Below are 27789 nucleotides of genomic sequence, written 5' to 3' on the forward strand. Positions count from 1 at the left end.
AGCCCAAACTGCTGCGTATACCGACTCTGCATGCACTGAACGCAAGACAAGTGACGACTTCCCTCATTAACATTGCCCCCTAACATGAATTTCTTTTAACTAAATATGCAGGTTAAAACAATATATACTTCTGTGTATTGATTTTAAGAAAGACATTGATCTTTATGGTTAGGTACATTTGTGCAACGACAGTGCTTTTTTTCGACAATGCACTTTTGTTAAATCACCCGTTTTGGCGAAGTTGAAGTAGGCTGTGATTCGATTATAAATTAACAGGTGTAATGGATGTGAAACGGCTAGCTAGTTAGCGTTGGTGCGCGCTAAATAGCATTTCAAAAGGTGACGTCACTTGCTCAGACCTTGAAGTAGTGGTTCCCTTTGCTCTGCAAGGGCCGTGGCTTTTGTGGAGCGATGGTTAACGATGCTTCATGGGTGACTGTTGTTGTGTGCAGAGGGTCCCTGGTTCGCGCCCGGGTATGGGCGCGAACCAGGCACCCCATTGATTATTTGCAACGCAGGACAAGCTAGTTAAACTAGTAATATCATCAACCATGTGTAGTTAACTAGTGATTATGTTAAGATATAGCTTTTTAAAAATATATAAGTTAAATGCTAGCTAGCAACTTGCTGCACTTGCGTAACAGGTGGTCAGCCTGCCACGCAGTCTCCTCGTGGAGTGCAATGTAATCGGAGTCCAAAAATGCAGATTACCGACTTATGAAAACTTAAACTGCCATGCCGATTAAATCGGACGACCTCTAGTCCCTACGCCTATAGCAACAGAGGAGATAGAGACCAATAGCTTTAAAAAGAACTGGTTAGAATGCCCGTTTTAGCACAAACAGTCAGACTGAGGCCAGCGTGTCACAACATCGTAAGGCCTGCAATGAAGAGTGGAGCGAAGTTCCAAAAACAACATGTGAGGCTGGCTTGGAGCAACACTGGCCGCCACCTCAATGTGCAAGTCAGGAGAGACAGACACACAACCCAATCCTCGACAACAGAGTGAGCACTGCTTCTAAAAAATATTATGTTGAGTTATAATTATTTTATGTTGTAGTATTCCAATACCGCAAAATGGGCATTCAATAAAATATTAATTAAAATGCTGACATCCCACATCCATCTCCCTCTCATAAGCAATAATATGGGAAGGCCTCACAACTTGAATGCAATTAAGTGGTTTCCAGGCTCCTGCCTCTAAACAATTAAAGTGTCCCTTTTGTATAGATAGGGGCAGCATTAATGCAATATCCTGCATTCAAAACACTGACCATCACCAATAGTAGAGGGATGGGGTACTCCTATAACACAAAACAGGTGACCCCGGGCACAAACACTTTCACAGCATACCTTTCGATTTCGCCCCGTTGTGACCATTGATAGTTGGGGCGATGGAATCCTTCCGGATTCGTTTGCTCGGGGGTCGAACGCTGGATCTCAGAAAATGATGCTGGTCGTGACTCCGTGCTGTCGAGGACCGGGGCTGTTGGCTCGAGCAAGGTCCAGACGGGTTCGATACGGAGGTGGTAATAACCGGTGCTGAACTGGTGCAGCCCGTAGTTGATAGAGTATGGATTTCCATTCCGTCTCTCTTTGTACTTCGCTCATCGCTCCCCTGATCTCCGCTCTCTTCGTCACAACCGTCAAGCTTTCTGCCCGAATTATTCGTGTCATCGACACCGTCTTTAAGCCCAGCTGTCATCCTGGCAAAACACAATCAATACAAATGTTTGACATTTAAAAGACATCACAACGCAAATCAACTTTAAAAAGACTACGTTCGTTCTCTCAACATGGCCGCCGCTGCTGGTTTCAAATCCCCTCAGTCCAATCGACACACGAACATTGTCTGCAAGTTTTCATTTACATTTTGAAAGCCAAAATAAGACTATACCTTGTTCGTGTGTTTTTGTTAGTCATCTTAAACTAACAGTTTACATGGGTTTATTTTTATCCGAAATTCAAATGCGAGCGCCCCTGAGTTTAGCGCCCGCTGAAACGACAACGTAAAACCTTTCTATACAATCGACCTCTATTTAAAGTGCTTCTTTATCAGACAAGGTTACCCATTTTCATACTCTTCGACAGCAGACGATGTCTTCTTTCTTTTCACCATCGACCCGACGGTTTTGGTATGCAACAGTATATAAAATTGGGCATATTCAAAGCATGAACAGGGTCTAGCCGCTACTATCTTCACCTCGCTCAAGCTGTGACTGAATTTAACTCTGCGCAGCTCAACTGTTCACTATCCGAGTACCACACTCTTACACTCAATTTATTGCCGTAGACGAGCTTAAATATTTGACCAAACATTTAACTATATAACATGCTTCAAACGCTCAAAATAAATAATCTGAATAAACTAGCAGGTTTTAGTTTTTACTACAGCCACAAGAGCACAGAACGCTCGCAGTCTCAATTTTGCTTCACCCCCTCATCTCCAGAATTGTTGTTTTCAACATTGATGTTTGACGACATTATGTTAACTGCATAAAAAAAAGTTGCTTCTGATATTAACTCAGCTTTAGAAAGCAACAGCGGATACCACAAGCACTCGAACCAATAGAATATTGAGTGTTCAACCACAACAATATCTAATCCATATATACATAGAGCAGACACTGCATTTAACTTAAATTGCAAGATACATATTACTTCTAACATGCACTGATACAGGTGTTTCATCTCTTTAGACGTCTTCAAATATTTTGAGGAAAGAAACATTACTACTGTAGCTACAACTTTAAACAACTGTCACGTCTCAAACATACACCCCAAATTCTTTGAAATTCATTCCCATGCAGGGAAACAAGACACATTACTGTGTCAGATGTATGTGTTCTCTAAATCATGATTGTCCAACCTAATGAGAACTCTTTTAAAACTCAAATGTACAAAATAATATTTTTTACTGCAGAAATATGAGTAGCTAATTGAATAATCTATCGTTTGCTTTATTCTGTGGTTGCTATCCTCACCTCAGCTGATACATCAGTAGACAGAATCAGCTGTTATCTTTCCACTCGTAACCCGTGTCATTTCTATAGGTACATTTTAGGAGGAGCGGGATACACACTTCAAAAAGCAACTAACGTTACACTGGTGCTAGCTACTAGCTAACGTTACTAGCTAAATTAACTTTGGTGATGTGCGGCCAAAAACTAGTCAACTAATGATACTTGATAGCAAAGGAATAGTCTGAAGCACAAATTCACACGAAATTATGCACAGTATTGCATTCAGTTGCAGTGAGACAAAGATTAAGCAATTCACAAAATTACCTTGTCTTGACTTTTGTGTTCACGACTTCATGAGGAAACGTGCAAACTAAACCAATTCCGATTGACAGCCCTCTCGTGCACAAGCACGCCCACTCCAACTCAAAAACAAATCTCCTGATTAGTCAGTTGAGGGAGAAAGACATATGATTGACATCCAAGAGCTCCAATTGTTGATGATAAAAGAGGATGCAAATGAACCAATTGGATATCTCAATCAACAGACGTTATTGGGTGCGCGGGGAGTCATTTTACATTGGCCCTGCCAAAATCTGTGACGTCATCGGGCGAAAACAAGGAGGAGTGCCCTCACAAATCGAACATTTTGACAACAATGCAGCATGGTGCTTAGTCGAAACACAAAAAATCCTAAAATAAACGTTTGAATTTTCTATCTCGTTTCCATTGGGAAGGCAGATTAATTGTTTTTATAAAAATCAATCACTTTCGCATTGGAAAACCTAGAATCCGTGGTTGCCGTGGAGGTCGACCAGGCAGAATGCTCTAAATGATATATAATTGAATAGTTATGTGTTTTTTTTACTCTTTTTAAATAAACTTTTATTTTGTTAGCTAATTAAGTTTTGATTTTATTGACCCACAGCAGTGCAAGACTGTCAAGTCAGTTATTTTACTAACTGAACTGAGAAGCTAGCTGTTTAGCTAGTTAGCTACTGTAGCTGTTTGTGTTTTTATTTGAAACAACGAGATGGCAGAGGCCTGTAGACTGTTGAATAGGGCAGATGATCACAAAAATTGTCCCACAATGGTTTATTTCAAGGGCTATTCCAGCTAACTAGTGAGCTTCAAGCAACCTCAACTAGTGGCTGTATGGCTTCACCCAGGTGTGTATTTCGGGGGATTTACCAAGGAGTCTACGACTGGGGATGGCAAGAGGTGTCCTGGTTTCTGATTTGTTTCCCCCCTGATCAACCCTTCATCTGGGCCTCAGTCAGAAGAGACGTGGACCTAGTGGGTGAGGATGGTGCGCATGGATAGTGGATTGGACACAGGATGTGACCTGGTGGACTTCCACCTGCTCTGCTCTGTGGATGACCATGGAAGATCGTCCAGACATAAATGTCAATGGGCTCACTGAAATGTTTTGTTGTTTGAAAGAGCTACTTTGAGACGTGTGTTTAATTATGTAATTTTTGTTTTGAGCCGACTCGCCGTCCAGAGCCCGGAACTTGTTGGCTCAAGCCCTGGAGGCGCCCGGTTCCAAATCGAATGCAATCAACTTTTAGCCAGTACCAAAAAACACGCCGATAAGGGCGCCCGGATGAGATGAATCGAACCCCTTCATCTGCAAAGTTGGGTATAGCAATGGGACATATAATTCTAATTTAGTTTAGATCGATTTCTATGGTATGTTCCCCGCCTAGAACCAACATCACACGCGCCACCAATGTACTCAATTCAAAACAAGGGGCGTTATTGGCATGGGAAACGCAGGTTTACCTTAGCAAATGGAAGAGATAAAACAAAAGTGAAATAAACAAAAAATGAACAGTAAACCTTACAATCGCAAAAGTTCCCACTATTTTAACTGTACTACCATTAAATACTGCTACATTACCTGGAACCGTTTCAAGTTAAAATGTTAGTTCATTTTCCAGTTATGGAAATACCGCTCAAAGTCCGGGCGAGTAAACCGCCTGCACCCAATGACAGACAGGCGGAAAGCCAAATCACAATGGAAAGAGGGCGTTAATCTTTAATAATTTAACCATAATTTAACCAATGAAATTAGTCACACCTTTCGACTGATAACACTTTTGACCATTGAGGCTCTTCCCATTGCTGGCTCGTCCTATCGAGTGGGCGGGGCTTTTCCCGGTTTCGGAAGGGCAACACGCAACCAACCAACAAAACTTTTAAAAGATTGAGCTAGCTACGACATTAATTTTCTCTCTCACGAAGACAGTCATCACAATGACTTCGACGAACATGTTTTCAGGACTCGATAATGGCGCAAAGCCAAGTTCAAGGTAACACAAAATTTCATCCACAGGTTTTATTTGCAGCAGGCAAAATTCAAGCAACTCTAGCTGGCTATGTTCCTGAAAGCTACCCCTTATGCTCATTGGCCTGTAAAGCAGTTAGCTAGCTAGATGGCACTTTGGTGATACTAACGTTAACTAGTTATAAAGACAATTTAGTGGTAAAATGTTTATTCCGTTTTGTCAGTAGTAAACTTTTCGTTTGGTAACAGCTAGGTAGCTTCTATGGGGCTTTGGGGTTTTTCTGCGCTGCGGAAATGGAAGCTCGTGGAATTTTTTTTTTTTCTTTTTTTTTACGGTGTAGCCAGCGATATGACTGACGCTCATTGCATTTTTCAAACAGACAGTCACCCACACCCCGTTTACTACAACCTATTTCTAAAAAGGGTAATTGGGCATATTTAACTTTTTTTTTGCGCGGTCAACTATGGTTGTCTAACCCCCGTGCGAACATCCCAAGAACAGCCAGCTAACGTTAACTGGCTAAATATGTGTTCTGTGTTGAGTTGTGATCAGCTAACGTTACACAACTAAATGTGACTTTTAAACAGTTTATTTAGGTCAGTAGCCTACAGTCATACTGTAGAACATTTAGCAGCTAATGTGGCCACAGCCACCATTTGTGGCCTGTCTTTATATAAGAAGTTGTGCATGCTGCATATTCTATTCCTAGATTTTGCTATATACACGTTTTCATTATGGAACATTCTCTAATCATATTATCCCACGCGCTGCCTGCCTTTGTGTATGATGAATGCTGACAGTAGAGTTTGGCCTACAGGCTATATACTCTACATCAGTGGTTCCCAAACAGGGGTACAAGGAAATCAAATCAAATCAAATTTTATTTGTCACATACACATGGTTAGCAGATGTTAATGCGAGTGTAGCGAAATGCTTGTGCTTCTAGTTCCGACAATGCAGTAATAAAAAGCAAGTAATCTAACTAACAATTCCAAAAAAAACTGTCTTATACACAGTGTAAGGGGATAAAGAATATGTATGAGTGATGGTACAGAGCAGCATAGGCAAGATACAGTAGATGATATCGAGTACAGTATATACATATGAGATAAGTATGTAAACCAAGTGGCATAGTTAAAGTGGCTAGTGATACATGTGTTACATAAGGATGCAGTCGATGATATAGAGTACAGTATCAACGTATGCATATGAGATGAACAATGTAGGGTAAGTAACATTATATAAGGTAGCATTGTTTAAAGTGGCTAGTGATATATTTACATCATTTCCCATCAATTCCCATGATTAAAGTGGCTGGAGTAGAGTCAGTGTCATTGACAGTGTGTTGGCAGTAGCCACTCAATGTTAGTGGTGGCTGTTTAACAGTCTGATGGCCTTGAGATAGAAGCTGTTTTTCAGTCTCTCGGTCCCAGCTTTGATGCACCTGTACTGACCTCGCCTTCTGGATGACAGCGGGGTGAACAGGCAGTGGCTCGGGTGGTTGATGTCCTTGATGATCTTTATGGCCTTCCTGTAGCATCGGGTGGTGTAGGTGTCCTGGAGGGCAGGTAGTTTGCCCCCGGTGATGCGTTGTGCAGACCTCACTACCCTCTGGAGAGCCTTACGGTTGAGGGCGGTGCAGTTGCCATACCAGGCGGCGATACAGCCCGCCAGGATGCTCTCGATTGTGCATCTGTAGAAGTTTGTGAGTGCTTTTGGTGACAAGCCGAATTTCTTCAGCCTCCTGAGGTTGAAGAGGCGCTGCTGCGCCTTCCTCACGATGCTGTCTGTGTGAGTGGACCAATTCAGTTTGTCTGTGATGTGTATGCCGAGGAACTTAAAACTTGCTACCCTCTCCACTACTGTTCCATCGATGTGGATAGGGGGTGTTCCCTCTGCTGTTTCCTGAAGTCCACAATCATCTCCTTAGTTTTGTTGACGTTGAGTGTGAGGTTATTTTCCTGACACCACACTCCGAGGGCCCTCACCTCCTCCCTGTAGGCCGTCTCGTCGTTGTTGGTAATCAAGCCTACCACTGTTGTGTCGTCCGCAAACTTGATGATTGAGTTGGAGGCGTGCATGGCCACGCAGTCGTGGGTGAACAGGGAGTACAGGAGAGGGCTCAGAACGCACCCAGTGTGTTTTGAAGCCACAGTGTGTTTTGCCTATCCACAGGGGGTACTTGAGAAGACTCATGAGACCATAGGCCTGCTGGTAAAGCACATGAGGGGGTATTCCAGGAATACTCCAGGCAGAACAAAATTAATTTGGTGGTACAGTAACCAAAAAAGGTTGGCAACCACTACAACCACTACGTGAACCAACATGATTCTGATGCTTCCTTTTCAGAGTCCTGCGTCCCCCCGGAGGTGTCTCCAGCGACCTGTTCGGTGGCTATGAGGGAGAAGCAGCTGCTTCGAGACGGCCCCACAAGATGGCCTCCAACCTTTTCGCCCCACTAGAGCCCCAGGGTGTCATCAGGCGAACCAACCCCCCAGGTGAGAGAGAGAAGGACCTTTACTGGGCATACAAATTCCCTTTTCACACTACTGGGCTGAATTGATCAAAGCTTTTTTGCTCTGGCCTGGTTATGCATCCAAACATTGGGTGGCAGTCTGTTCTTTTAGTCCTTAATACAGAATTAAAGGTTACGCATCCACCATAGATGTTGGAACTATGATAGAAAGGACTGTGAAAGGAAAATATCAGAGCCAGGAAAGTTCAGGTTGGTGTGGAAAGGGAATATGCTTCCTATATCTTCCTACAAGGTGTGAGGGCCCCTGACTGGACAGGCAACGGCTGCCCTCCCTGGTTCTGGAGCTGTCAGAGCCTTTTCAGGTCTATGTGGTGTGAAAACTTCCACTAAGGTGCTACGTTAGCATTTAAGGTTAAAAAATGAGCCATTGATAAGTGTTAATAACTTTTCTTCCCCAAATCATGTTTGGATTGTGTTGACATGCTGCAGTGCGTGTGTTTGATAAGGGCAACGGGTCACTTATTTTATCTGGTGACTAAAGTGTCACAAGACTCAACCAGCCAAATCAAATTTATTTTGTCACATATGTTTAGCAGATGTTATTGCTGGTGTAGTGAAATGCTTGTGTTTCTAGCTCTAACAGTGCAGTAATATCTAACAATTCACAACAAAACAATACACACAACCTAAAAGTAAAATAATGGAATTAAGGAATATATAAATATTAGGACGCGCAATGTAAGTGGCATTGATTAAAATACATTAGAATAGAATAGAGTATATACATATGAGTAAAGCAAATTGATGTAAACATTATTAAAGTGACTAGTGATTTCAAGTCTTTGTAGATAGGGCAGTAACCTCTAACGTGCTAGTGATCGCTTTTTAACAGTCTTGTGGCCTTGAGATGGAAGCTGTTTTATCAGTCTCTCGGTCCCAGCGTTGCACCTAGACTGACCTCGCCTTCTGGATGATAGCGGGGTGAACATGTAGTGGCTCGGCTGGTTGTTATCCTTGATCTTTTTGGCCTTCCTGTGACATCCTGTAGGTGTCCTGGAGGGTGGGTAGTTTTCCCCCGGTAATGCGTCGGGCAGAACTTACCACCCTCTGGAGAGCCTTGCGGTTGTGGGCGTTGCAGTTGATGTACCAGACGGTGATACAGCCTGACAGGATGCTCTCAATTGTGCATCTGTAAATGTTTGTTAGGGTTTTGGGTGACAAGCCAAATTTCTTCAGCCTCCTGAGGTTGAAGTGGCGCTATTTCGCCTTTTTCACCACACTCTGTCTGGGTGGACCATTTCAGATTGTCAGTGATGTGTATGCAGAGGAACTTGAAGCTTCTATTCTAGCCTAGTAACAATCAGTAGTAGGCCGTTGTCGTTCCATGCAGTGAAATAACTGAGTGCTCAAGAGCCACAGCCCAGCCTCTTCATTGTTGAGTCCAGTGTAGGATTACACCCTGGCCAGGATTTCCGTTAGCTGGTAAATGCTGTCTTTTGGCAAAAAAAATAAGTGACAAGCCGATAAATTAATTGGTTGCCGGCCAAATTGTCCAGAATTTTTTGTCCATTGTAAACCATGCTGATAATCCCTGTTGCCACTGAGAGGGGATTCTTTCTCCAAAACAAAGTATAGACGAATTAAAGATCACACCTTCTTGAGTACAAAGTAATGAGGCTGATGCACATCGCAAGCTCCTAAGGAGTTGAACAATTTTGCCTTCCACAGCAACGACTAACTTTCAGCAGGCCAAGGTCTGCCGAAACACTAGTAAATTAGATGCAAATTGTGTTTTTTAGGCCCAGCCCTATCAGTCCTGCTGCCACCATAGGCAAGATATACTGCCCCTGTGTCGCATAGTGTAAAGATTTGAAATTGATTGACTAGACTAATGATGTGTATCATGCGCAATTGGTGCAATTCAATTTAGCAGCACTTGGAAATCAAACATCGTTTCCAACTATTCACATCAGTTGCAATCACTAGGCGGTCAATTGCCTATAGTGGAAACAGACTTAGCCACGTACAGTGCTTTCGGGAAGTATTCAGACCCCTAGACTTTTTCCACATTTTGTTATGTTACATCTTTATTCTAAAATTGGGTAAATTGTATTTTTCCCCCTCATCATTCTACACACAAATACCCCATAATGACAAAGGCAAAAAAACTGAGCTTGAGAAATGTTTGTTAAAAATAAGAAAGCGGAAATGCCACATTTACATAAGTATTCAGAACCTTTACTCAGTACTTTGTTAAAGCGTCTCTGGCAGTGATTACAGCAACGAGTGTTCTTCGGGTATGACGCGCACCTGTATTTGGGGGGTTTCTCCCATTCTCTGCCGATCCTCTCAAGCTCTGTTAGGTTGGATGGGGAGCGTTGCTGCACCCTGTTTTCAGCTCTCGCCAGAGATGTTCGATCAGGTTCAAGTCCAGGCTCTGGCTGGGCCACTCAAGGATATTTAGAAACCTATCCCGAAGCCACTCCACTCCTGAGATCTTTAGGTGCCTTCTGTCAAACTCCAAGTGGGTTGTTGTGTGTTTTTTTATTATTTTTTTACTGAGGAGTGGCTTCTGTTTGGCCAATTTTTGGTACCCTTCCCCAGATCTGTGCCTCGACACAATCCCGTCTGAGCCCTATGGACAATTCCTTCGACCTCATGGCTTGGTTTTTGCTCTGACATGCATGGTCAACTGTGGGGCCTTATATAGACAGGTGTCTCTTTCCAAATGATGTTCAATCAATTGAATTTACTAAAGGTAGAAACATCTCAAGGGATGATCAATGGAAACAGGATGCACCTGAGCTCAATTTCGAGTCTCATACCAAAGGGTCTGAATTAGGGCTCGGCGACAAGGCCAAAATATCATGGTATTTTTTTTAATGGTATTTCATGTTTTTGATTAAGAGTTCTAAATTTTCTTTATTTGTAGTGTGTGACCATAGGGTGGCGTATGTACAGTGGGGCAAAAAAAGTATTTAGTCAGCCACCAATTGTGCAAGTTCTCCCACTTAAAAAGATGAGAGGCCTGTAATTTTCATCATAGGTACACTTCAACTATGACAGACAAAATGAGGAAAAACATCCAGAAAATCTCATTGTAGGATTTTTTATGAATTTATTTGCAAATTATGGTGGAAAATAAGTATTTGGTCAATAACAAAAGTTTATCTCAATACTTTGTTATATACCCTTTGTTGGCAATGAGAGGTCAAACGTTTTCTGTAAGTCTTCAAGGTTTTCACACACTGTTGCTGGTATTTTGGCCCATTCCTCCATGCAGATCTCCTCTAGAGCAGTGATGTTTTGGGGCAGTTGCTGGGCAACACAGACTTTCAACTCCCTCCAAAGATGTTCTATGGGGTTGAGATCTGGAGACTGGCTAGGCCACTCCAGGACCTTGAAATGCTTCTTACGAAGCCACTCCTTCGTTGCCCGGGCGGTGTGTTTGGGATCATTGTCATGCTGAAAGACCCAGCCACGTTTCATCTTCAATGCCCTTGCTGATGGAAGGAGGTTTTCACGCAAAATCTCACAATACATGGCCCCATTCATTGTTTCCTTTACACGGATCAGTCGTCCTGGTCCCTTTGCAGAAAAACACCCCCAAAGCATGATGTTTCCACCCCCAAAGCATGATGTTTCCACCCCCATGCTTCACAGTAGGTATGGTGTTCTTTGGATGCAACTCAGCATTCTTTGTCCTTCAAACACGACAAGTTGAGTTTTTACCAAAAAGTTATATTTTGGTGTCATATGGTCAGGTGAAATTCTCCCAATCTTCTGGATCATCCAAATGCTCTCTAGCAAACTTCAGATGGGCCTGGACATGTACTGGCTTAAGCAGGGGGACACGTCTGGCACTGCAGGATTTGGCGGCGTAGTGTGTTACTGATGGTAGGCTTTGTTACTTTGGTCCCAGCTCTCTGCAGGTTATTCACTAGTTCCCCCCGTGTGGTTCTGGGATTTTTGCTCACCGTTCTTGTGGCAATTTTGACCCCGGGGTGAGATCTTGTGTGGAGCCCCAGATCGAGGGAGATTATCAGTGGTCTTGTATGTCTTCCATTTCCTAATAATTGCTCCCACAGTTGATTTCTTCAAACCAAGTTGCTTACCTATTGCAGATTCAGTCTTCCCAGCCTGGTGCAGGTCTACAATTTTGTTTCTGGTGTCCTTTGACAGCTTTTTGGTCTTGGCCATAGTGGAGTTTGGAGTGTGAATGTTTGAGGTTGTGGACAGGTGTCTTTTATACTGATAACAAGTTCAAACAGGTGCCATTAATACAGGTAACGAGTGGAGGACAGAGGAGCCTCTTAAAGAAGAAGTTACAGGTCTGTGAGTCAAATCTTGCTTGTTTGTAGGTGACCAAATACTTATTTTCCACCATAATTTGCAAATAAATTCATTAAAAATCCTACAATGTGATTTTCTGGATGAATTTTTTTTTTTGTCTGTCATAGTTGAAGTGTACCTATGATGAAAATTACAGGCCTCATCTTTTTAAGTGGGAGAACTTGCACAATTGGTGGCTGACAAAATACTTTTTTGCCCCACTGTATATATACCACACACACAGAGATACATTTCAATCGGTCTTTCTCCGTTCAGATTGTTTTATACTGTTCAACTTCAACCCAAAATAATTTCCTGCACTCATTTGAGATCATTTCCACACTGCCATGATATGGGCAAAAATAATTGGCCTTAGGTTAAAAATGTTTATTTAGGTTAAAGCACTTTGGTGAACTTTTGGAATTGTGGAAATTTAATGTTTTTTATAATTTTATAGTTAGAATATAGTAGTGAGCACTTTAAATACATTGTCTGACATGACAATGAATGAAAATGCCATGGACAAGTTCTTGTGACAGGGTAGGAACCAAAGTGATCAGTGTTTTTATATGGGATCTTATAATCTTTGGCTACATTAAGTCTTTTTTTCATATAGCCAACATATTCATGCTTTGCCTATTCCTCTTTGATTTTGGAGATACTGTTGCACAAACATGCTGTTTTGAGCTTCCACCAGTACTAACTAGTATCAGGTTGTTTTAGCTGGCTACGTTTGCTCTGACTCAGTACTTTTACTTAGCTAGCAGGCTAATTTTGTAATTATAGAACTCTTGTGGATTTATATTAAGATCAAAGTGGAAACAACATCGTTGTCATCAACATTTTTGCATGTGCTGCATTGACCATGCAGATTGAACAAAAGTGTCATGGTCAAGCAACAACAAATGTGCTCCCTGAGTGACTGAAGCTGAGACAGGAGGTGGGACTAGGTCCGTGTTGAAAGCGGCATGGAGAGAGGGATAGCGGCGAGTAATGGCTCAATTAGAGTAAACTATAAAAATGGACATTACACACGGCATATCACATTTTAACAAACCAAACATTCAAATACCGTTATAGAAGGTAAAGTAAAAACCCAAATCGGTCTGTGCATAAATACCTGTGCATAAATGCCTGTGTGTGTGTATATAGTAAAATACAGTATACTGCCCAGCCCTAGTCTGAATACTTATGTAAATAAGGTATTTCTGTTTTTTATTTTATAAATACATTTGCAAAAACTTCTTTAAACTTTGCTTTGTCCTTATGGGGTATTGGGGGGGATTGATTACATTTTTGAATAAGACTAACATAACAAAATGTGGGAGAGGGCAGCTGGTCTGAATTCCTTCCGAATGCACTATATACTCCCCCCCCAAATTACAACAAACACAACATTTATTAACATCTTCCAGTAGAACTGTGAAGAGTGCGATATCATTGGAGCTTTGGAAAAAGTGCTTTCATAAATGCTTGGCGCGGGCCTTGTTTCACAGGAGCATTGTAAATATACAGCCATGTTCGTGTACAGCAATGTTTTGTTATTTATTAGGCATGAACATTTTAAATTCGGCATAAAGGAAATTCAAATAAGAGGCCCAAATTGTATTTGAAAACAGCGGTTTTATTTTTTTTTAAGTGTTCTTACAAGTAGCCTATAGGACAGGCAATTTGCAAATTACACTGATTAAAAATATAAACGCAACATGTAAAGTGTTGGTCCCATGTTTCATGAGCTGAAATAAGATTCCAGAAATGTTCCATATGCACAAAGATTTTCTCTAAAATGTGGTGCACAAATTTGTTTTCATCCCTGTCAGTGAGCATTTCATCTTTTCTAAAATAATCCACCCACCTGACAGGTGTGGCATATCAACAAGCTGACTAAACAGTGTGATCATTACATAGCCGTGTCTGAATCCTGGCTTAGGAAGGCCACCCAAAATTTCCACCCCCAACTACAACAAATTGGATGTAGTCTATCACAGTGCCATCTGTTTTGTCACCAAAGCCCCATATACTACCCACCACTGCGACCTGTATGCTCTCGTTGGCTGGTGCTCGCTACATATTCGTCGCCAAACCCACTGGCTCCAGGTCATCTACAAGTCTTTGCTAGGTAAAGCCCTGCCTTATCTCAGCTCACTGGTCACCATAGCATCGCCCACCCGTAGCACACTCTCCAGCAGGTATATATCACTGGTCATCCCCAAAGCCAACACCTCCTTTGTCCGCCTTTCCTTCCAGTTCTCTGCTGCCAATGACTGGAACGAATGGCAAAAATCACTGAAGCTGAAACTCATATCTCCCTCATTAACTTGAAGCATCAGCTGTCAGAGCAGCTTACTGATCACTGTACCTGCACACATACCATCTGTAAATAGCCCACCCAATTACCTCATCCGTATATTGATACCTCCCTAATCTTACTACATTTCCACACACTGTACATAGATTTTTTTTCTATTGTGTTTTTATCCCATGTGTAACTCTGTTGTAGTTGTCGCACTGCTTTGCTTTATCTTGGGCAGGTTGCAGTTGTAAATGTGAACTTGTTCTCAACTGGCCTACCTGTTTAAATAAAGGTGAAATAAAACCGGTGTACTCTGTTCTGGGGACAATGTAAGGCTGCTCTAAAATGTGCAGTTTTGTCACAACACTGCCACAGATGTTTTGAGGTAGCGTGCAATTGGCATGCTGACCGCAGGAATGACCACCAGAGCTGTTGCCAGAGAATTTAATCATTTTCCTACCATAAGCCGACTCCAATGTCGTCCAACCGGCCTTTCAACCGCAGACCACGTGTAACCACGCCAGCCCAGGACCTCCACATCCGGCTTCCTCACCTGCAGGATCGTCTGGCACCAGCCCCTGGACAGCTGATGAAACTGTGGGTTTGCACAAATGCAGCATTTCTGCAGAAAAGGAAACCATCTCAGGGAAGCTCATGTGTGCTCGTGGTCCTCACCAGGGTCTTGACCTGGTAGGCAGTTTGTTGTAACTTATTTCAGTGGGCAAATGCTAACCTTTGATAGCCACTGGCATGCTGGAGAAGTGTGCTCTTCACTGAATAATCCCGGTTTCCAACTGTATCAGGCAGATGGCAGACCGCATTTTTATGGAGTCGTGTGCGCTGCTGATGTCAACTTTGAGTGGATTTCCCCATGGTGGCGGTTGGGGTATGGTTAGGTGTAAGCTACTGACAACAAACACAATTGCATTTCATCAATGGCAATTTGAATGCACAGAGATTCTGTAACGAGATCTTGAGGCCCATTGTTGTGACATTTATCCGCTGACATCGCCTCATGTTTCAGCATCAAGGATCTGTTCACAATTCCTGGAAGCTGAATATGTCCCAGTTCTTCCTTGGCCTACATACTCACCCACCATGGGACAACATTCCACAGGCCACAATCAACAGCCTGATCATTTCTATGTGAAGATGTCACGCTGCATGAGGCAAATGGTGGTAACACCAGATACTGACTAGTTTTGTCACGTGGAATAAATATTGTGGATCTTAATGTTTTTCCTCAGAATCCTGGACTATCGGACCCCCATTTCTCCTAAAGAGCTCAATTTTTATGGAATGGTCTGCCTATCTACGTTTGACACGCAGATTTGGTCTCTACCTTTAAGTCCTTATTGAAGACTCATCTCTTCAGTAGGTCCCATGATTCAGTGTAGTTTGGCCCAGGGGTGTGAAGATGAACGGAAAGGCACTGGAGCGACGATCCACCCTCTGCCTGGCCCGTTCCCCTCTCTCCACTGGCATTCTCTGCCTCTAACCCTATTATGCGGGCTGAGTCACTGGCTTACTGGTGCTCTTCCATTCTGTCCCTAGGAGGGGTGCGTCACTTGAGTGGGTTGAGTCTCTGATGTGATTTTCCTGTCCGGGTTGGCTCCCCCCTCGGGTTCGTGCCGTGGGGGAGATCTTCGTGGGCTATACTTGGCCTTGTCTCAGGGTAGTACGTTGGTGGTTGAAGATATCCCTCTATTGGTGTGGGTGCTGTGCTTTGGCAAAGTGGGTGGGGGCATATCCTGCCTGGTTGGCCCTGTCCAGGGTTATAGTCGTACGGAGCCACGGTGTCTCCCGACCCCTCCTGTCTCAGCCTCCAGTAATTATGCTGCAATAGTTTGTGTTGGGGGCTAGGGTCAGTCTGTTATCTGGAATATTTATCCTGTCTTATCCGGTGTCCTGTGTGAATTTAAGTGTGCTCCCTCTAATTCTCTCTCGTTCTCTTCTTTTGGAGGACCTGAGCCCTAGGACCATGCCTCAGGACTACTTGGCCTGATAACCCCTTGCTGTCCCCAGTCCACCTGGTCGTGCTGCTGCTCCAGTTTCAACTGTTCTGCCTGCGGCTATGGAACCCTGACCTGTTCACCAGACGTGCTAACCTGCTGTTTTCGACTCTCTCTCTCTACCTACCGCACCTGCTGTCTCTAACTCTGAATGATCGGCTTTGAAAGCCAACTGACATTTACTCCTGAGGTGCTGACCTGCAGCACCCTCTACAACCACTTTGATTATTATTATTTGACCCTGCTGGTCATCTGTGAACGTTTGAACATCTTGGCCATGTACTGTTATAATATTCACCCGGCACAGCCAGAAACTGGACTGGCCACCCCTCAGAGCCTGATTCCTCTCCAGGTTTCTTCCTAAGGTTCCTGCCTTTCTTGGGAGGTGTTCCTAGCCATTGTGCTTCTACATCTGCATTGCTTGCTGTTTTAGGTTTGGTTTCTGTATAGCACTTTGACATCAGCTGATGTTAAAACGGCTTTTATAAACAAATGTGATTGGTATTTTTTTATACATTCCCCTACCTTTAAAAAAGAAAATTGGCTGAAACTGTGACCAACCGATATCTGTATTCCCAGTCTTGTGAAATCCATAGATTGGGCCTCCACCTCCAAATCGATCCCGCTCCAGAGTACAGGCCTCGGTGTAATGCTCATTCCTTCGACGATTAAAGCGAATTCGACCATCACCCCTGGTGAGACTTAATCGAACTCGTCAGTGTAGAGCACTTTTTGCCAGTCCTGTCTGGTCCAGCGACGGTGGCTTTATGCCCATAGGCGATGTTGTTGCCGGTGATGTCTGGTGAGGACCTGCCTTACAACAGGCCTACAAGCCGTCAGTCCAGCCTCTCTCAGCCTATTGCGGACAGTCTGAGCACTGATGGAAGGATTGTGCGTTCTTGGTTTAACTTGGGCAGTTGTTGCCATACTGTACCTGTCCCGCAGGTGTGATGTTCAGGTGTACCGATCCTGTGCAGGTGTTACACGTGGTCTGCCACTGCGAGGACGATCAGCTGTCCGTCCTGTCTCCCTGTAGCGCGGTCTTAGGCGTCTCACAGTATGGACATTGCAATTTATTGCCCTGGCCACATCTGCAGTCCTCATGCCGCCTTGCAGAATGCCTAAGGCACGTTCACGAACATGAGCAGGGACCCTAGGCATCTTTCTTTTGGTGTTTTTCCAGAGTCAGTAGAAATGCCTCTAGTGTCTTAAGTTCTCATAACTGTGACCTTAATTGCCTACTCTAAGCTGTTAGTGTGTTAATGACTGTTCCACAGGTGCACGTTCAGTAATTGTTTATGGTTCATTGAAAAAGCATGGGAAACAGTGTTTAAACCCTTTACAATTAATATCTGTGAAGTTAAAAAAAAAAAAAAAAATGTACTTTTTTTTTCTTTGTTTTGCTGAGTTAATGAACTATAACGCAGTCAAAGCTTTAAACTTGTTGTGTTTTATATTTGTGTTCAATGTATATTATACTGATATTATATTTTGAAGTTTTATTGCTATGGATGTGACTTGTTCTTCTAGACTAAATGTTTTCTTTTTTCAACTGTTCCATTTATGATTTATAGCAGGGATGAAGACGCAACGGGCACAGGTTTTACTGAAAAGCAAAACATTGATGTTGGTATAAGAATGTCATAATTTTTTATTACAAATGTACATGCTAATTTCTATTGTTAAGATTAATTACAATAATCTAAATTGGGATTTTGAGTACCGTAGGTGGACGCCCTAATGCGGTACACACACGATGCATATGGATGTCCGGTAAATTAAAACCTCTGCAGCCAAATTTTCCTAATGGTGGCTGAGATTTTCATTAGTTAAATGAAGTTTGGGCCACATGTAATCTAGTGACATCACATGACTGGATCAATATGTCTATATTGAGGCCAAGGGTCAGAGATGGTTAAATTAAAATGTGTTATCATGAGTTTCTATTGTCGATCTGCACATCGAGCTGGTTTGTCTTCCAGTTTTCAGCCCTTTTGCCTCTTGTAGAATGTTCTAGAAGGAATTATGATGGCACACGCCCAGATATTGAAATGTTATCTAACTGAAATGTAATGCCTCATGTCAGTCCAGGCTGTGCAACAAGCTCTTCACCATAACTATAGAATAATGAGGGTAGGACTGGGCTTTGTGTGTGGAGGTTTGGCCTGGTTCAATTTGGTTGGAGTGGGTACAGTCGTCATGTTGCCAGCAATTGGTCAGTTAAGAAGTTTGAGAAGTGAAAATTCTATAGAAATTTTAATCACAAAAAAGTGGTTGTGGTGTGGAGATTTGACTTCTGTCTTTTCCTCAATGCCTTCAATAATGTTCACCTTTAATGCCTTGTGTAAATTAGTTTATTCTTTCTGTATTCTATTCTAAGGCGTTGACAGCGCCATTTTACCAGGTCAAATTCCTGGTGCATGTAAAAAAACAAAACATTTGATTCCCTGTCCTTCAATGTAGGGGGTAAAAGCAGTGGGATATTTGGTTCTCCAGATGCCCCAGCCGAGCAACGGAGACCCGTACCCCCAGGCGGCAACACCAGCAACATCATCTGGGGGCTAGAGAGCGCCCCTCCCTCTGACAAAGCCCATTCCAACAAGCCAAAGGTAATCCAGACCATCGTTGTCCCCCAGTCTCTCCCATTCCAAAGCACTAATGGTTATGGATTTCTAATTTGCATGATGTATAGGCTATATTGACATGTTCTCCCTATTATTCCTAGGACAACATTTCTGTGGGTGAAAGTCCCATGCCCATACCTGAGCCCTCAGGTGAGTTTGACACGGATAATGGATTCTGGCTACCACTTTACAGCTCGCTGTCTGCCAGGCAGTTACTAGAAATTACTTGTTGACCAAGATAATAATAATGACTTAATTGCATAATTATTCATTACTAATCGGTTTCGACACCAGGTCTTATGTACCATTTGGTACCAGGTAAATCTAACTCTGTTTCTCATCGTTTTCTCTTATCCCTCTCTCCCTTTCGATCTCAGCTCCTCTTCCGAAGGAGAGCCCGGCCAAGGAGGTGAAGGAAGAGAACGTTGCCTCCCCTCCCCCCACTCCCACCAAAGCAGCGGTGGAGACTGCGCCTGCTCCCTCAGCCAAGAAGCCAGAGGCCTGCCTTAGTGAGCTCTCACTGAAGGACCACGAGCCCCACCTCGGCCCCCGCCCCCGCTCCCACAACAAGGTCCTTAACCCCCCAGGAGGGAAGTCTAGTGTGGTGTTCTACTGAGCCAGCTCCTCCATCCAATCTCTATTCATGTATGCATCCCAAATGGCACCTTATTCCCAATATAAGTAAGTAACCCTTGTCCGAGCCAGAACGGCACATAGGGCAGGAGCCCATCTCTTGTTTCTGTAGCGTGAGGCTGCTTGATGTACAAGCACACCCCCTGGACAGGACAAGTTTATGGTCCCTGGTCAAAATTAGTTGACAGTATAGGAAACGGAGCCATTTGGGATACAAACCATGCACACCACTATTCTCTGTTCTGTTCATTTTCCCTTTTCACTCTGTCCTTCCATGTTTTGCACTTTCTAATCTAACCCATTCTTGACCCAACCTCCCCCTGTTCATTTTAGATTATTTAGATTATGTTGCTATCAAGCAGGAAGAAAATAATCTCAATCATTTTTACAGGCTAAATTCCTGTCCAATCATTCAAAATTCCCAATTCATTGCAAGGGTTCTATTTCTGGCTGTAAATGTTATTTTTTGTATTACGTGGTTTTAAATGTTATTGTGTTGATTACAAAGGTTAATTTAGTCAGAATCACTGGCATCTATTTGTAATTCCGAGTGACTCAGCAGTGTATCTTTGCCGGCATTGAGATCTGTTTGTTGCCCATGCAAACGGTTGTCATAGTAAGCCCTTAAGTGATCAAAATCCCTCTTTACTCTGTTAACAATAACAGGTATCCCTATCATGCTCATTCTGTTTTCCATTTCATCACACTCCTTTTCTCTCCACTAATAATCAAACCTATCTTGAGTTTCAGCAGCCAGAAACAAACTCCTGTTCAGGGAAAAAAAAGCAAAAAAATCGACTAACTAATGAATGCAAAGCAAAGAGCTATGGGCAGTACCCATGATGCACTGCCCACCCCCAAAGTTCTTGTTCTGTGGAAGAAATTCCACTATGATTTATCTCTCATGCAAATGGCTGAATGTGTTGTGGTTGTTCCCTGCTCTGTTACCATTGCTTGCTGTTATCAGAGGTTTGTATCCACTCGGGGAGGCCTCTGTTTTAAATTAAAACGTCTGCTGTACACAATTGAACTCTGGAATAGTAAATGACTGGTCAAAATACGGATGGGGACTTGGGAGACCCTAAGGAACCCCTAGCCACCATACACCGCACCACGTTCCAGGCTGCCTGTCGTGCACCATTTCTTACAACGCCTGGAGAAGCGTTTTAGCATGTCAGTAACCAGTATGGCTAGTTTCTCGTCAACGTATAAATCTTTTAAGACTTTGGTGTAAATCTGAGTTCAGCATATATTAAAGGTGCGTGATGACTTAGTGCAAATAAACATGTATTTTGCCATTAAATTCCCCAAACTGGCCGGTTTGTAGGCAGTCTGGAACGCACCCCGGTTCAAGGTCTCCTGGTGCCATCTTAACCCCTGAGTGTTAGAGTACCTGGCAGGCAAAGTTCACAGCAGAGGAAAAGCAAAAATAACCTGTGTTGCAATAAAACTTATTTTCAGACTATCATCTTTTGTCTATTTTGCTGTTTTCAGGGCTTAGGTATTGGTGGTGTCAATATATTGATTAAATAATGGAATCTTTGCCATTTCAGCCTACGGGTTGTATTTATTCGTGCACACTGTAGCAAAGGTTTTGCAGCGAAAAACTAGATATTTTTAGTTCAGGTAGTCAGTTCCTTCATTTTGGCCCATTTTTTTTCATTTTAGTGTTTAGTGAATACAAACCAGATGAATACATTGGGAGGGTTCATCCTCTGTTAGCTTTTTGAAATGGCATATCTGGCACACCCCTTATATTGTCAATATTGTGTTGTCAATATTCTGAATGCAAGAAATGTCATGATGGAAATTCCAGTCACTGATTCTTTAGTTTATGTTCAATCAACCTTGAACAACTATAAAATGAAAGTACTTTGAGTTTACATGTGATTGTTTTTATTGCCGTTTATTGCTGCTGTATGCTAATTTACCCTTGTGTAATGTCAAGGCATGCTTGAATATTCTAAACACAAACTAGGCCTTTATTACTATAATATAATCACATGTATTTTTGCCCCACAATTAGTGATGCCTTTGTGGCTCTGCTCATGGCCTTTGACTTCTGTTGAAGTAAGACAGTTCCTCTCACATGACTCATGTCGCTGGCCACCCTCACGTGAATAGAGGCAGTCTAACACGTCTGCTTGGCCTTGGGAATTTGGGCTGCTTTTGAGATCAATTGAGAGTTTACAATTTATTTCCATCCACTGTCAGTACCATTGTACATGTTTGGCATTATGACATGACAAGGAGTTGCATGATGGCACAAACATACTGGTATCCAGACTCGCCACATGGAGGATATAGTTCCAACTTGGACCACAAGAGGGTGCTGCTTTACAATACAAGGACTTTGACGAATAAGGCTGAACCTGTGGAGGAGGAAGGGAAGGACCATCCTCAGTGAATTTCATTTAAAAAATAGTGTCGTGATGTGACTAATGTGATGACGTATTTATCGAATCAACTATGTTTAATGGTTATCAAATTTATCATGTAAGAACTCATTAGGAATTTGGGGCACCATGGAATAAGTTGTTTTAATGAGTTACCATCTCCTGAATTAAACTCAAGATTACATATATTACATGTATCAATAAGTCACATCAACCGTTCTCATATCAGTCTCATTCTGAAGGTTGCAGACTTCTTGTAGGAATGCAAACTAGTACCTTTCAGCGAAATTTGCCGTTTTGAAATAGGTGACCTACATGATTCATGTAGATCCGTTGAGGAAGGTTTTTTGGGGGGGCTGGCTAGCTTTGGTGTGCAAACGAGTGATGCACGTATTGGACCAATACTGGCTGTATCCAAGGCTCAGCCAATCAGTGTGCACTCTGGAAAGTGTGGAAAGGCAGTTTGCCAGTTAACAGCAGTGTCCCTTGAACGATAACGAAGAGGTAGGTGAGAAGCCTGACCACGGAGACTGTGGTGATGAAGCGTACTTTATGAGCTGTAACTGGAAAAACAGCTGTCATTTGGAAAGTTTGAGGTGGGGAAGAAACTGGTGGAACAAGTATTGTTAGCATTGTCAAGTATCTTGCGAGTTGGATCGAATTCTCCTTTAGCTAACCAGAGAAATGTTGAGGAACATTAGCCAAAATAACTGATCAAATAATTGAGTTTGGTGTGAGAATTAGTTGGCTAATGAAGTCAGACAGCTAACGTAGCTTAAGTTATAACATCAGATGAGCTAACATTAGTAATCTAACCAATTCGCTATAGTATTAACTGGTATACGACTCCTTGCCATTCAAGTTATAACGCGTTAGTTGCTTACTGGCCCCTGGCAATCTGAAATGTTAACTAGCTAACAAAATTAACTAATGTTTTCCCTCTACAGTTTGTGGTTAATTTTCAGAATAAGAGAATTAGGTGAAAATGAGGCATTGCTTTTTAAACAAGTGGATTCAGGGATCAAGTGTAGCTGGACCTGGCTTTGGCCTAAGCTGGAAGCCACTATAGAGTTGAAAGGAACACTACACACTTTTTCACTCTTTTTACTTTTTCAATACAGTAGATGAAGGGGTATGCCAGGTGTACTCTCTGCATGAAAGAGATCAATTATGCCAACAAAGGGTATCACTCTGCTGGCACATTGTAGAACAGATGTCCACAGGCAGAAAGTGTAAAATGTGCAGTGTAGCCCAAATATATCGTTTTTGTTGTGTTGAACTTGACAGTAACTTGTGTGTGAGAGAGGGAGGATTATAAAACATGTTACTAAGTGAATGTTATTTTTGCACACATGTAGCGCTTGATCCATGTCGTCTATAGGGGCCACTATAATAGAGCAAAAATAGAAAGTTTGTTTAATTCTATTTCTACTTTAAGCAGTTTTGTCCCCAAATGCAATATTTAGATTGTGTGTGGTCACAAGTGTTCTATTATAAAGGTTGTCATGGCTAACGGCAATATTAATGTGTTGTTTTTTTCTCAAGACTTGTCCTTTACAGTAAAGTCTAGGCAACAAATAACATTTGGATTGCTTTCTTTACATTTTTTTTAGTTGTGAGTTAGGTTCACATTAACCACTTTTTATTTTACACACAGACAGATCATGTAGATCATATTCTGTGTTTATTTAGGTAACCTGCATTTCCCCTAGCAGGTTTTTTTTTTTTTTTTGCATGTTTCAAGTGCAAAAAAAAAAAAAAAAACTTTTTGGGCCTCACCAGTTTGCATCCCTGTTCTTGAATCTGCAAGAACCCCAGCCTTTTCTGATCATTCAGTTCTACACACATTTAATTATTTATTTACTAACTAAATAACACAGAATACACATACTTACTTACATGAGACAAAAGTCCTTAGTGGACTGACAAGATATGATGGCTTGTTATACAATGGAGAGGGGTTGGGAAAGAGCGATAGAAAGGGACATTTATCGTGGATACATTCTATAACTATTCTCACATTAATCATATACCTTGCACATGAACCACCGCCCGTCTAGATAAGAAATGTAATTACTACATTTACGTGTAGATGTCTTTTGTTTGGTTTCAACAGAGAGATGACCATCAAGCCTTCTATGGGGAATGGCTCTGATTGTCCACCAGAGGTCACATGGTCCTTAGTTGTCCTGGCTTTGGAGTGGTTTCTTCAGAACAGATCTTCAGATGTACCCATGATTGTCTGAGATGGGATCTTCTCCTTCCTTTCTCGGGTAGATAGTCTGCAGCTGTGCATGTAAAGGGATTAGAACTTTGACTGTCAATGTTTTGGTCTAGTGAGTTCATCTTCAACTCGTTGAGTTTGAGTTTCCAACCATTTGTAAGATTTAGCTCATGCTTCACGTTTGCGTGCTAATTTCCACCTGTAGTCTATTCCATTTGCACAACAGCGTGTGACATTTATTGTCAATCAGTGTTGCTTCCTAAGTGGACAGTTTGATTTCACAGAAGTGTGATTGACTTGGAGTTACATTGTGTTTAAGTGTTCCCTTTATTTTTTGGAGCAGTGTGTATATATATCATTTATTTTTTAACTTTTACTTTCCCTTAGCTAGCTAGTGTAGCCTACTCAAACACCTGTCTCAAACAGAGAGGGGTGTTCTTTTAGCTAGCTGACTATGACTATCCAATACTGGAACTCCAAGTCAAGGTAGGCTTTTGGTTTTATTAAGTTGTTGCCACTGGGGTCCGTCAGTTTAACTGCTAAACTGCTTGCTGACTGTACACTGTACTGCATGATTGTAGCATCTTTACTAACACCTTAGTTCTAGTAGCTATGTTGACTATGAGTTGACAACGATGTAGTTTGTGTGTAGCAGTTAGCAGTCTTGATATGAAGGTTTGGCATGGAAAAGTTTTTTCGCCTGGTCACAGACAGCCGATGTGTTGTGCACTGAAGTCCACAAGTGGCGGGAAAAGGTGAGAGGAGGAGAGTGCATAGATAGTTGCAAGAAGGACTTGAAGAAGCAAAGTAATCATGATCATGCTGTTTTTTATATGGCTGCTATGAAAGTGAACTGCTTGCGTGTGATCAGGGGTGTATTCATTCTGCCAATTCTGTTGGATTGTAATTTGAAATAGTTGCGACACCAGAAGTTCATGTTTATACATAGGAGGAAAGAATATGGTAGGGTGGATATGAGCCTTGGGCTTGGAGAGTTACCAAGTTAGGGAAAAGGTAATCGCATGGTTGAGGTCACTGATAAGGGTGGATAGCTGTGCATTAGTGAGCAGTGGAGGCTGAGGTCAGGTCACATGAAGGGAGAAGGAACCGTTTATTACCCACATCCCTTAACTTCCTGCCTAGCAACAAAGATGTAATGTTTAGAGAAAAGGAGGAGACTCCACCTAAATGGGGGTATAAATACTTGTGCTGATGGGAACTATTCTTTGTCTTATGCAGCTCTGTGATCCAGTGGGTGAATGAACTTTGCAGGCTCATCTTGTCCGGGGGACTGACAAGTATGATGCAACTACAAAAAAATGTGAAATAGCAGGCTCATGAGTTAGATGAAAAGCACCAGGACCTCGCGAGGGCTCTGGAATAATAATCAAAATAAAGTCCAACAATTTACGGCTGTCCTCCAGCAGTATCAGAACACAATTGGGGGTATATAGTCACTTCCCCATGGTTCGCCCGGGATATCATGTATCCCAGGCTAAACAGGTCATGTCTCCGCTATATCCCTCTCATATAGAGGAAAAAGAGCGTTATGGGTTGAGAGAGGCAGCAGAGGGAGGTATCATCAATCCAGAAATGTTAGTCCCGGATTGGATCATAGATGCCCGGTTCGTACTCGTGCAGTTGCGATGACTTATGATCCTGGGCAGAGACTCCCAGAGGGAGGGAACCCCATTCTGCCAGATGGCCAATCCATAACATGACTCCAAATTCAACACCACCACAAGCTGCTGAGTATTGGTGAAATGCGTAGCATAATGAAAAGAAGCACCTGACCTGGATAAAGGGGGTCATGAGTAGAGGTCGACCGATTATGATTTTTCAATGGCGATACCGATTATTGGAGGACCAAAAAAGCCGATGCCGATTAATCAGACAATTTTTTTATTTGTAATAATGACAATTACAACAATACTGAATTAACACTTATTTTAACTTAATGTAAAACAATTTAGCCTCAAATAAATATGAAACATGTTCAATTTGGTTTAAATAATGCAAAAACAAAGTGTTGGAGAAGAAAGTAATATGTGCCATGTAAAAATATGTGCCATGTAAAAAAGCTAACGTTTAAGTTCCTTGCTCAGAACAATGAATGTGGTATTGGCACTTGCAATGAACGCAAGAGAAATGACTAAATTTCACCTGGTTAATATTGCCTGCTAAACTGGATTAGTAGTTATTACTAGTGATTATGATTGATTGATTGTTTTTTATAAGATAAGTTTAATGCTAGCTAGCAATTTACCTTGGCTTCTACTCTATTCGCGTAACAGGCAGGCTACTCGTGCAATGGTTAGAGCGTTGGACTTGTTAACTGTGCGGTTGCAAGATTGAAACCCCTGAGCTGACAAGGTGAAAACCTGTCATTCTGCCCCTGAACAAGGCAGTTAACCCACAGTTCCTAGGCAGTCATTGAATATAAGAATGTGTTAACTGACTTGCCTAGTTAAATAAAAGGTATTAAAACAAAAAGTAAAAAAATAAATCGGAAATCGGCCCCTAGACAGTACAAAAAAAAACCCTAGACAGTAAAAAAACACATCACCCAGGTCACACCCTGACCTAACCAAAATAATAAAGAAAACAAAGAATACTAAGGTAATGCCCCCCAAAAGATGCGGACTCCTGGCCGCACACCTAAACCTATATGGGAGGATCTGGGTGGGCATAAATCCGAGGTGGCGGTTCTGGCTCAGGACGTGGACCCCGCTCCACTTCACACTTACTTAATGTCTCTGGAGCGGGAACCCTCACCGCTGACCATGGGCTAGAGGACGCCACTGGACTGATGGTCGAGTCTGGAGTGAGTGGCGCCTCTGGATTGGAGGGGGACTCTGGCGGATCCGGACTGGAGGGGGACTCTGGCGGATCCGGACTGGAGGGAGACTCTGGCTCATGTCTCCTACCTGATTTAGCCAATCTCCTTGTGTGCCACCCCAAAAAAATTATTGGGGCTGCCTCTCGGGCTTCCGTGCTAGCCGTGTACCCATATATCGTCGCCGTTCCTCCTGTGCTCTCTCCACCTGCTTCCATGGCAGGATCTTGTCCCCTGCCATTACCTCCTCCCAGGTCCAGAATGTTTTACTGTACAGTATTTCATCCCGAGTCCATGATTCCACAAAGCGCTGTTCCTCCTTATCACGCTGCTTGGTCCTTTTGTGGTGGGTTATTCTGTCTATAATATAAATGTGCATACACAGGCAACTAGACATAGACAACCCACGAAATACCCAAAGAAGATGGCTGCCTAAATATGGTTCCCAATCAGAGACAACGATAAACAGCTGCCTCTAATTGAGAACCAATCTAGGCAACCATAGACATACATAAACACCTAGATGGTAAACAACTTCATAAACATACAAAGCACCTAGACAGTACAAAAACACATACATCACCCATGTCACACCCTGACCTAACCAAAATAATAAAGAAAACAAAGAATACTTAGGTCAGGGTGTGACACTGTAAGGAAAGAACATAAGATTAACAAGTAAACCACATCAGTGTTTTCTTTTCAACACTTT

The 27789-nt window shown here is 42.5% G+C and overlaps 2 protein-coding genes across 6 annotated transcripts in view; one reads left to right on the plus strand and one right to left on the minus strand.

The window, feature by feature from the left end:
• LOC112252143 (protein cramped-like) overlaps positions 1-4886 on the minus strand; it is a 43490-nt gene extending 38604 nt beyond the window's left edge. Inside the window, exons 1-2 of one of the 5 annotated variants that reach the window (XM_024423150.2) lie at positions 4864-4886; positions 1354-1706 (exon numbers count right to left, since the gene is read on the minus strand). In XM_024423150.2, coding sequence (XP_024278918.1) covers positions 1354-1705 — 352 coding nt within the window. In that variant the 5' untranslated portion in view covers position 1706; positions 4864-4886. Of the gene's footprint in view, positions 1-1353; positions 1707-2069; positions 2258-3287; positions 3391-4863 lie in introns of those variants that run through there. The other 4 variants (XM_024423143.1, XM_024423133.2, XM_024423125.2 and 1 more) reach the window with 4 other exon arrangements.
• Positions 4887-5098: 212 nt separating this feature from the next.
• LOC112252168 (jupiter microtubule associated homolog 2) lies at positions 5099-21089 on the plus strand. The gene is made up of 5 exons (XM_024423172.2): positions 5099-5275; positions 7601-7749; positions 18828-18973; positions 19090-19138; positions 19366-21089. Exons 1-5 carry the CDS (start codon positions 5220-5222, stop codon positions 19602-19604), a joined length of 639 nt encoding a protein of 212 aa, XP_024278940.1. The 5' UTR covers positions 5099-5219; the 3' UTR covers positions 19605-21089.
• Positions 21090-27789: the final 6700 nt, after the last annotated feature.

The sequence above is a fragment of the Oncorhynchus tshawytscha genome, linkage group LG01 (assembly GCF_018296145.1).
Source record: "Oncorhynchus tshawytscha isolate Ot180627B linkage group LG01, Otsh_v2.0, whole genome shotgun sequence".
Lineage (NCBI taxonomy): Eukaryota > Metazoa > Chordata > Actinopteri > Salmoniformes > Salmonidae > Oncorhynchus > Oncorhynchus tshawytscha.

Bases quoted from the DNA above. Each gene is read 5' to 3' on its own strand.
- LOC112252168 (XM_024423172.2), top strand. From the start codon at position 5,220: ATGACTTCGACGAACATGTTTTCAGGACTCGATAATGGCGCAAAGCCA. The intron at 5,276-7,600 runs GTAACACAAAAT...CTTCCTTTTCAG, and splicing joins GGCGCAAAGCCAAGTTCAAG to AGTCCTGCGTCCCCCCGGAG. The intron at 7,750-18,827 runs GTGAGAGAGAGA...CCTTCAATGTAG, and splicing joins CAGGCGAACCAACCCCCCAG to GGGGTAAAAGCAGTGGGATA.